Consider the following 11837-nt stretch of genomic DNA (forward strand, 5'->3'; position numbering starts at 1 on the left):
TTCATCTTTTGCCTAAAATTACATTCTTCCCTGTTGCTCATAACTACTCCATGGTCAATCTGGATGCCATTACCTCCCAGAAGCCATTCCAAAACCCTACAGATAAAGAGATCCTCTCTGAGCACTGTGTATAATTTTATCACCACCTCATTTAGCCACAATACATGGAAATTATTTGATTACATGTTAAACTCTTCAACTAGATAGTATAATACCTTCAAGGGACAGACTGTACCTTATTATTATCGTCACAGGACAATATAAGTAAAAGCAACTAATACCCCTTTAGAAAAAAAAATGTTATTTGCCTGGATAGTTGGACAATTTTGTACCCACATACTAATTGAAAGTGATCACTTTTATTATTATTGAATAGCTATTTGCTTGCTTTTACCTAGCTAACTTTTTTTTCCTGTGGAATAGTTCAATGGTAGAATTATAACAAATCTCAGTGGTCATCTAGTTCAGCCTTCTCATTTTATAGATGAGAGAACTAAATTCTACAGAAGCTAAATTAAATCTTATATTAGATACTTAAGATCCCACAAGTTATGGAAGCATTAGAAAACCTCTTGTAACAGTGTGTAGATCCTTGTGTTTAAAAATTCAGAGTCTTGTTTTTATTATAATTACCTTAGTTCTAAAAGTATGATGACCTGTGATAGGTATCCTTAGCATAGTAGGGACAAATCAGTAAAATGAGAATTCTTTTCAATTCACTGACACAAGTTGTTCCTTGCCTTGGGTGAAAAGTCAAGTAACTGTGTTTGTGGTACAAGGATTAGGCAATCCAAATGAACAAGTAGATGTTATACTTTAATGTACCCATGAAAAAGCTAATATTTTGGAGAGCATTTTGGAGAATGCATTTTGCCTCAGTTTCTAAGAATGAAATACAAGGAGGCATTTTTGAGAATGCATTTTGCCTCAGTTTGTAAGAATAAAATATGAAAATGCCAGTGTCAATTATGACTAATCATACCAAAGGATCTGACAGTGCCCAAGTTGATCCTGCAGCTCCTCTTGCCTTTGTTGGAATCATTTTCCCTTCCAGTGAGCTAGGTTGCTTTGTGATTGAAAGTTTTAAAATATTTTGTTCTCAGGCCTTGCCTTGGAAATATACTGTTAATCCCTAAATCCAGTTATAGAGGGCTCCTTTAAAAAATTTGCTACAACTCAGACTTCTCTGAAACACTGTGAGCCATATTAGGTGGGAACTGATGATATCCCATAGCCATAACTGTCTGTCCGTCCCCGAATCCCTAGAGAAATGGACTTGAGTGCTCAGAGATCTGGCCGTCTCTGACAACATTGATCAAATGGAACCATTGAGAAGAACTCTAAAAAATCTTTATAGTAATATTTTTGTAATTACTACCTGCATTAACATTAAGACTCTTTTTTTCTTTTGAGGTACGGAGAAGCATTGTTTATGAATTCCAAACTTATCAGTGGTGTCACAGAATTTCTTAATACTGAAGGAGAACTCAAAGAGGTAAATATTTTAAGATAAGGTCTAATTATTTTCTTTTATAAACATTTGAAATTATGCATTTACTTCAGTCATGTCTTTCCAACAGATTCATATCCATTCCTTTTACTTACACATGCACACCCCCCCCCCCCCCCCCACACACACAGACACACGTTAAAGACTACTCAATTCATAATTTGCAAGGAGTACTTTTAACATATAAAACATTAAAGGCCTGCAAGAAATGTTTGAATGTAATAATTTTCAAACCTGTAGATCCACAGTCCACTTCAGAGATCATTGATCCAATCAGATATTCCTCAAATGATTCTATTAACCCACTGTAGGATTCACTAAACGACAAAACCATCCTGTTAATGACTCAGTATTTGTATAATGGACGAAGGTTGGTGTTGAGATACAGACCATGGGTCTCACTGCTTTGTGGTCAGCCTTAAACAGACAATGGACCTACTGTACATAATAATATTGCTTTGTGCTATGTAGCCTCTTAAATGAAACAAATTCTTATGTGTAGAAAGGAGCATATCTGGTAATACATATTGAGATTAATAAATTGTTTTAAAACTGCTTGGTACAATCACAAATGAATTTCATTAATGAAAATAAACTTGATTTTTAAGGACTGGTGTCCAGATTACGGAGTATTTAACATTTCCTTACTATGTTATTTCTGGTTTATTACTTTGGAAATTTAAGCCAGCTAGTTTTGTTTGTTTGTTTTGCCATTAAGTCACCTTACTAATATAGAGAGATGAGAAATGGGGAGAGGGTTAAGGAGGAAGGAAAAAATAAGCAAAATATAGATTCTTTTAATTGATTACAGTGGATCACGCTTCAAACATTGATTGCCTTTTCTCGTGCTCCTATTCTCCATTGTAAAATATAGCTGATATTTGACATTGAGAATGATGGTTTTCTCAGTTTTCACTGACAGAATGCTTAATGCTGTGCCCCGCAGCTAATCACACTGAGCACCATTCCCTAGAGGCATCAACCCTGGCACCATCCTTAATGTCTTCTAATATTGTCCAGTTTCCTGTGATTATCCCGCGTGCACTAACTTGGATTCTTTCACACCATGAGCTAAGCTAAGCTAAGTCTCTGATTGTAATGATTTGAAATTCAGTCTTTATCCCTGCTATGTGTGTTCCCAACCCTGAAGGATTAAATTTGAACGCCCCGGAACATATTTTACTATTTTTTAAATAAAGGAAGCTAAATGGAAAGGACTGTTTTCATATCCACAAAAAACAGAAAGAAAGAACAATTAAATTAATGATTGCTTCCATTTTTCACTGTATTTAAATGAAGTACTTTTAATTTCATGATTTCACATTCAATAATCTGGGAATGAAAGACTCATTTAGTCACAACCTCTGCAGCCATTGAAGTGAGCACAAAGCGAAATCTCTCCCTCTTCTCTTCTCTCCTGTTTGCTCCCTTCATTCTCTGTGCTTCTCTCCTTCTCTTTTATCTCCTCTCCTCCCTACCTCTCTCTCATCCCTTCTCTATTTTTCTTCTTATTTCCTCTAACTCTGTCTGCCTTTCATAGTTTCCTGGACTTGGTAACACCCAGACCATGAAAAGAAAATATTTTAGACATTTAATTGATTTTATCACATACTGACTGTTTTGTCTTACATATTTCACTGATTTATTAAATTTTTACACTTTATTTAATTGCCATTTCAGATGTTTCAAAGTGCTCCTATGATGAAGGGTATAATTTCAAAGTTGAAACTAAATTATGGCTTTTATTTCATTATCTACAAAGCAGCTAACGTCACAATGCAATCTCTAAGTGGCATGAGGAATGAATCTCTTCGCTCTGGAGTTATTTACTCTGGCTTTGCAGTTTAACAGGTGCTGCCTGGGGCTTTTTAATTCTTACATCATCTATAAGAGTGAGGAACACTATTGTCAGATGGGGTGGGGGTTTTGGTTTTTATGATGATAACCTCCCTTTCTTAAATAGAAAAGGCTGAGGAGAATGCAGTTGCATTCTACCATAACCCATAAACCTCATAAGCAGAAAGCCCAATGTCCTCCCTGTGGATATGGCATATTCTTATTTCTAAGGGTTTATAGATCAAAAGGGAATCAGCATCTTTATGAATTCTGAAAACTCATTCCAGATTTTAATGATCCTCATCAGCTTTAGGTGGATTCAGTAAAGACACTTACATTGTTCCATGGTTTTCTCCCAAAAACAGTATTCTAGTACCTGAAACTGGAGTTTCCTTTTAATTTTAATTGAATGGCTCTGGCAATTGGAACAATATTGCTCCATAAAGCAATCTGTCATTTATTTGATTTTAAACTAATGGAGACAATCTTCTGGAACCTCAGAGGCCCTTGCCATTTTTCCACATTAATGACCATTAACCAATCTTTTCACATGCCCATTTTTCTGCCTTTTAAACCTAACATACCTCACTGTTGTGGAGGAGCATAGATCCTGTGCATCGAAGGCATCACATTTACAGTTTTAATATTGAAGATATTAACTTTATAATAGGGCAATAGTTAATTCTATTCATTTACATAGTTACTAAGAGTATATTATGTTTTACAATCTACTCTAAAAATAATTTATCTTATGATAGGATACCCTGAAATAAGAGGAAATTTTAATGCTAAAATCTTTTTAATAGAAAAATTAACAAGCATGCTTCAAAGTTTTGTGCTAAAAAGATAGGGAACACAAACAACATTGCCATTTTACTAAATGTTATTTTATAAAAGTGCCTAAACTTGCAACATTTTAAAATAAAAGCGTATCATGGTATAGTTAGAAAACAAACAAACAAAACACTAATGATGTAGGGTCCAGCTCTACGGGACTTAGCAGGTATTCTCCCCATTTGCAGAGACTGTAAGAAATAAAGACACAAGACAAAGAGATAAGGAGAAAACAGCTGGGCCCAGGGGACCACTCCCATCAAGACACCCGCCCCCCTCCCAATGGCTGGGCGTGCTGATATTTATTGTATACAAGACAAGGGGGCAGGGTAAGGAGGGTGAGTCATCCAAGTGATTGATAAGGTCAAGCAATCACGTGATCATGGGACAGGGGGCCCTTCCCTTTTAGGTAGCCAAAGCAGAGAGGGAAGGCAGCATATGTCAGCGTTTTCTTCTCTGCACTTATAAGAAAGATCAAAGACTTTCACTATTTCTTCCACCGCTATCTACTACGAACTTCAAAGAGGAACCGGGAGTATGGCAGGAACATGAAAGTGGACACGGAGCATGACCACTGAAGCACGGCACCACAGGGAGGGGTTTAAGCCTCCAGATGACTGCGGGCGGGCCTGGATAATATCCAGCCTCCCACAAGAAGCTGGTGGAGCAGAGTGTTCCCTGACTCCTCCAAGGAAAGGAGACTCCCTTTTGCAGTCTGCTAAGTAACGGTGCCTTCCCAGGCACTGGCATTACCACTTGACCAAGGAGCCCTCAAGCGGCTCTTATGTGGGCGTGATAGAAGGCTCACCTCTTGCCTTCTAGGTCACTTCTCACAATGTCCCTTCGGCACCTGACCCTATACTTGCCTGTTATTCCTAGGTTATATTAGTAGTGCAACAAAGAGTAATATTAAAAGCTAATGATTAATAATGTTTATACTAATGATTGATAATTGTCCATGATCATTTCTATATCTAATTTGTGTTATAACTATTCTTTATTCTAACTGTTTTCTTTATTATACTGCTAAAGTTTGTGCCTTCAGTCTCTTGCCTTGGCACCTGGGTAATCCTTTGCCCACAAATGGCAGCATAAATCCTACCAGAGAGTGAAAGAAAGAAGCAAACTAGAAAGCTAACCGCCTTTCTTTTACCCCAAGCCCTCTAAAGTGAGGCAGGGGTTTGCAAGGCACTGTGAGTGTGCACTAGGGCCAGTCAGAGGCAATTCCAACCACATGTTGGATATCAGAGCTATGGAGAATTACAAGGCATAAGATCAATTAATGGCAACTGTGGAAAGAAGGCCAGATGTGTTCTGATGAATAAGTTCCTCTTAAGATGCATATGAGGCACCTCAGACTCTCTGAGCCCACAAGGGGAGTATTTACCGCACTTAAATCATGATTTAAGAAGTGAATCTCTGGAGACACACCAGTTCACATTTTCTATTGAGAGTTATTTTGCAGGATAATCCAACCTACTCTCCTTCTGTCAATAAACGTTCATATTCAAACCCATAGTTTGCCCTTGAGAAGGACTTAAGAGTTTTACTTCATGTGTTTAGGCTGGCTTACCATCTCATAAGGAAACCAAGAGCATGCTCCACAGAGTTAAAGTTGCTAAAGGGTCATTTATGACTCTCTGGTGTATTCAGTGACTGCCTAGGAAAAAATGTAATAATTCAGAATATACTTTAAAAGGAGTATAAGCATTTTTTTATGATTGACCTATAACATGTAAATAATGCCATTACAATATCATATTTTATAATAAAACAAAATTCGAAATGAATCAAAATGTATTACTTTTTGCTTTAAGGATATAGACTGGATGAATCTGAACATAAATATATAAGTACAAATGTATTCTTATGTTAATCAGATAAAGTTTAAAATTATGAGTCAAGTACTTCCATTAGACTTCCCCTTTATATATATGTGTATCTATATTTCTATTGCCATGGCACAATGCCTGTAATATTTATTAATATTTATTAACTCCAATCCCTTTGCTTCTTCCTTTTTTCTTAATGTATGTAATTTGGTCAAATGCCATATCAGTTTTAAGGACAACACCCATAATTCTTTGTAATACATTGCCTATTTTACATGTTTGTTATAAAATCACGGTGTTTTTGAAATCTTCTAAAGGATGTACCTCTGAGATACAGTTATCTATTGCTAATGCTGCTGGGCAAAGGGCTTTGTAGGAAAGCAGAGTAAAAACTCTGAGAAAACCCATCAGTATCATGTAATCAAAGTAACGCTTATAAATAAACTAAGCTACCCATGAACTAATTTCTAAAATAATTCAGAAAGTTATTACTGCATTTTAACTCCATCCTCCACCACCATTTCTGCCTGCCCCTGAGCCAATCTTGATACACTGCATTTCTCTCCTGGCATATCCTCCATGTGGCGCCCACCATATGATGAATCACACCCCACACTAATTACACCACATAATGTTTCTGTGTTGCAAGTTGATTTTTCACATTTGTCTATTAGCATCACAATTGTTAGTTCGTTGCCAGCTTCTTAAGATATATCAAACAGAAAGGAAAAACTTCTGGTATTTAATCTTGAAGTAAAATCTTGGAGTATTTCCAGAGTATGTGAACTCTCTAAATAAAATTTTATGTCAAAAATATGGCAAAACATTTAAAACTTGTAACTTAAATGCTCAGATTCTCTAGCTAAATAAGACCATATCCCTCCTTTATTATTTCAAAATCTAGTTACACAGGTGATTGCCATGTCATTAATCATCCAGTTTTCATAGCACCATTGCTTTTTTTCCACCAGACAATACTTTGGTTATTCCTTGACATCAAAGATAATGTCAAGCCCAATATCATTCATTTGGAGAAGATGAAAAATAATTTTCTCTCTACTGACAAAATGTGAACTTTAATCCTTATATTCAGTGTTTAAGGCTACTTGGTGCATTGTATACGCATTGAAGTTAGAACTAGTCCTTGCCACAATCCCATCAACTGCTTTTAAAATAATCAATTAAATGTCTGTTTTAATATATAATTGTGAAACATGAAGCTGAATTTGGAGCTATTTAAGTTGTAATGTCCACTCTTCTTTTTTCTGTTCCAAAATCAATTACTTCATAACTAATTGACATAATCTGTCATATTTCATTTCATTACCAAACTCACTCCACAGTATTAAATATGTCTTCTATAGTGGTTGTGGCATTTTGTTTCAAATATATTGGGTTTTTTTATTTTTTAAATAAATTCTTGTTCATGTATGTTGGACATGAGTTCATTTTAAGACAGGCAGATTTACCATTCAAAAATTTCTTTTTCCAGCTCAAGAACTTCATGAAGAACTATGATGGGGTAGCTGCTGCTTCTTTCTCACGAGCTGTGGAAACTGTCGAAGCCAATGTACGCTGGAAAATGCTTTACCAAGATGAGCTTTTCCAATGGTTAGGAAAAGTTCTAAGACACTAATATATGTATCTTATAAACAATTCAACTCAGAATTTTATGAGAAGACACGTTTTTTGTGGAATGAGGAAAATGTACTACATGGAAAATGGCCAGATTTTCAGTGTTAACATGTGGGAGGAATTTTTTTTTTTTTTCTTTAGTTTTTAGCTTTTAGTTTTGGGGGATTTTTTTTTTTTTTTCATTCATTCTGTTCTGTTTCTCTACTGGGTGTTCCTCTCTAAAGAAACTCTTGCAAGTGAAACTAGCCATGATTGCTTCAGCTGTACATTCCTTGCTGTACAGGACCAAATATGATAGTGATGCATGTTGATGTTACAGTCAATTTGGAAAAACATATTCAGAATATTCTCTGCATGGATATATGGTCCTGCCTGTGTTCCAGCATGCTTATTTCAAATGTCCAATGTTGTGTGTGAATATATGTTACATCCAGGATGGGCATTATGCAAAAGCACAAAGATTATATATGACAATCAGTGTTGCAATGAAAGAAAAACTAAAAACAGAAATGATATTCTCAATTTTGGGCAATGTGAGAAGTAAAATAGCCCTTGAAGTGATGAACATCACTTATTTCAGCACTTGGATTGTCTGGCAATGATTACTGTGTTGCTAACTCATTTTCTTTGAGTTAAAGCTGTGTATACATTTTAAAAGGCATATAGATAGTGTATACATATGTATATGTACATAGGGAAGCCCCATATGTATATAGTATGTTGTACACTGCACATGTACAAAGAATGTCTTCAGATCAAAGAAAATTTATCTCTTTTTATATACTTAAGGACAGTTGCAAAAGGCTTCAAAGAATTTATCTCAACATTATTCTTTCTATGTCCTGACTAAATTTCTCAACTCTTATGAATTTTTCATCTACTTCTTGAACAGTGGTCTATTCTACTACATGAAGATGAATACAAACAAAATTTTTGTATAAACTAACCACTCTTCCAGTTCTCCTGTGACAGCCTTACATATACATTCTGCCATCATTTTTGTCAGAGTTCCTTTTGCATGAAACAATTATGTAAACTTATAATTATTAGTGCTGAAAAACAATTTATTTTCCATCTTGTTTTCCTACCTTATGTTGAATAGTTCAGAGAGTTAAAAATTCTCTGAGTGTTGGTTTTTAAGTCTGTTTTGTTCTAATCCTCCATTAAGCAAGCATACCTCAAGTGGGTCTATTAGCATTTAATGACCTTTTATGCCAGTTGTGCCATCCCTTAAGATGAAAAGTTCCTTTTCTTGTGTTAATGTGCAAAGCTTTTCTTTTGGCACTGACAACTGTGTTCTACCCGGGAATTTTGAATAGCCATTTTCATGGCTGTGTGTTATGTAACACAAATGTTTTTAAATGGTATTCTCACCCAGTAGGCCAGCTTTCCAAACATTGCTTAGATGCTTCAAAATTAGCATATTTTAAGTTTACCAGTATAAAATAACAATGCAACTACTTTACATAGCCAAATGTTTGTAAATCACTTCTTATTTTCCTGAGGAGGTTTTTCACTCCTCCAAATCTTACAAATCATTGAAAGAAATATATTCTAACAGTACTCACTGAATAGTGAAAATAATTAGACATTTTAGAAATCAGAGCCATAGAATTATTTTAAATTAGTAGAAAAGAAGAGCTATTTCCTAATCTACAAAGCACCACCTAAAATTGAATTTTATCATATAAGCAAGTAATACCTATTAGTCATATCTAAATTTTTCAGCACTTCATTCAATTAAAATACATGAATTTTAAATATTTTACATGATGTGAATAGGCATGGTAATAGTATAAAATCTAAACTTTTTCCACTTATCAGAAGTGATAAAATCCAGTTACTACATATCACATTTACAAAATCCTTAATTAAATGGGTAACTTCTAAAACATAACAGTAATAAATATCACACTGCAATGCAGGTCCCAAATATGTGCTATGTCACCACTGAATCTATGTAATAGATAAGAAAAAATCATAGGTGGATGTCTTGCTTTGTGTCATGAATTACTAAAACCTCTTAGTAGTTGTGGTATACTTTTGAGTAAAATTACCATTTCCAGATTTGAGTTTGAAGGGCTTTTATAGTTGTATTTTCCTCCCCACTGTTAATAATCATAATCCTTTTTCAGTATTTTAGTGGCCTTGAACAACTGGTTTATCTACAATCTCAAATTCTAACTGTATAATTATGTGCAATGTTCAATACCTCATATAATACTTGTTCAACAGTATAGTGGTATCAGTGGCATTAAGATGGTGTTTTTGTTCTACATATTTTTCAATAATTTATTCTTTCTAATGTTGAAACTATATCAGGCTTTACCGGTTTTTTTAGTTGTTTAAATAAGTAATATTTTCAAAATAATAAAATAACCAATGATATCTCTTGGAATAATCTGTAAAATGTAGTTATAAAATTCTATTTTCTACTTAGAGTTTTTATCTTTTCTTTTTTGTCAGTTTTACAAGTTATATATATGCATGAAATAACAAACTGTTGAAAGTGTCCAACCTCCAGCCATAGCAATTTGCTGCGCCAATATATGTACAAAACAAGTAGTTTCAATTAGAAAAGGCAACATTATTTATCACATCGAGTATTAAACATTTCCAGGTAACTTGTAAATAAAAAGATTTCTCCATTTTTACACATTTTTTTCTTAAAATTTTTCTATAATCTTTGAAGTTTCTAAAATATACAATCTCAACCTCTAAGGCTAATATGTACAATACTAGGTCTATTCTTGAGTTTCAATAACATGTATTTTAGTTGGGTCATAAACTCACATTAGTTTATATAGTCTCCAGAACAATTATATCATAGGACTGAGATTTTTGTGATAGTATTATTTACAAATATTATAACTATAATATCTTGTGAGGGTATTATTAAGATGATGCCATGTATTGATAAAATGCATTGCTTTCTCAAAGAACTGTTACACATTTTGTTTTATTTGACTTATCACAAAAACATAATAAATGTTGTTAGCCCTAATATTCTGATGAGAAAACTGGGGCTCAGGTAGCAACATGAGCTATTTAAAACTTCAAAATGGGGCTGGGCACAGTGGCTCATGCCTGTAATCCCAGCACTTTGGGAGGTCGAGGGTAGGAGGATCACTTGAGCCCAGGCATTGGAGACCAGCCTGGGCAACATATTGAGACCCCATTTCTATGAAAATAAAAATGAAAACTTAGCCAGGCATGGTAGTGTGTACCTATTGTCCCAGCTACTGGGGAGGCCGAGGTGGGAGAATCATTGAAGTCCAAAAGTTCAGTGCTCTAGTGAGCTATGATCACTTTACTCCAGCCTGGGTGACAAAGTGAGAACCTGTCTCTAAAAAAATAAAATAAAATCACAATGTTGTTATTTTGGGAGCCAATATGATAACCTACGTCTATCACAACATCATTCCCCACTAAAATATAAATATATGTTGATAATATCTCTATCCATTGCATTAGTCAGAGATTTTCCAAATACTAGACCAGCATCAAAATACAAAATTAAATATATTTACAATAATTACATTGTTTGTTAACTTTTGCATTTCTAATTTGCAGGATGTTAAACAACTGGATGAAATGTTATGATTCAATTTGGTGGGTATAAGTAATCAAATATTGGGATAAAGAATTTAATTCATTAGTTTATTAATTATATTTCCTGTCTTTTACTGAACATTGTTTAAACATAACCTTAAAGTACTGATAATTTGCTTAATTTTCAACACAAATTTATCTGATAAATTCTGTCTGTGGTAACAGATGGTCAGAATGCAGATAATTGTGTGCATCTAAATCAGTAAAAATAATATTTGATAAAATGTCTATAAATCTATGCAGACTAAGTTTTGAAAAACAATGCAATTTTAGTACTACTGGATTAGATGCAGTAAAGGAATCCCTAAGGAAGTTTACAGTAATACATTTAATTAAAATCTACTGGCAATTAGAATTTTAAGGAATTCTTTTCTAATAAGTTGGAGAACCTAAAATAGCTTGCTTATTCTCCTGGGTACTCTCATGAAGTAACCGTGTACACCTAATAAAGAAGTAGTAAAAGCACATATAATGAAAACTAATTCTTACAACTGATTTTTTTCATTATCAGAGATCATAGCTAAATTATCATTTGACACTAATAGCTATATATTGATACAATATATAACTATACTTAA

The 11837-nt window shown here is 34.2% G+C and overlaps 1 protein-coding gene across 3 annotated transcripts in view; it reads left to right on the forward strand.

Annotated features, from left to right (window-relative positions):
- Positions 1–10057, forward strand: part of TRHDE (thyrotropin releasing hormone degrading enzyme) — a 417014-nt gene extending 406957 nt beyond the window's left edge. For 2 of the 3 annotated variants that reach the window (XM_009181217.3, XM_017946008.2), the window contains 3 exons: positions 1414–1495; positions 3191–3361; positions 7505–7588. In XM_009181217.3, the coding sequence (XP_009179481.3) occupies positions 1414–1495; positions 3191–3358 (250 nt within the window). In that variant the 3' untranslated portion in view covers positions 3359–3361; positions 7505–7588. Of the gene's footprint in view, positions 1–1413; positions 1496–3190; positions 3362–7504 lie in introns of all 3 variants that reach the window. The other variant, XM_003906790.4, reaches the window with a different exon arrangement.
- The last annotated feature ends 1780 nt before the right edge of the window (positions 10058–11837 follow it).

This window comes from Papio anubis, chromosome 9 (assembly GCF_008728515.1).
Source record: "Papio anubis isolate 15944 chromosome 9, Panubis1.0, whole genome shotgun sequence".
NCBI classification, from domain to species: Eukaryota; Metazoa; Chordata; class Mammalia; order Primates; family Cercopithecidae; genus Papio; species Papio anubis.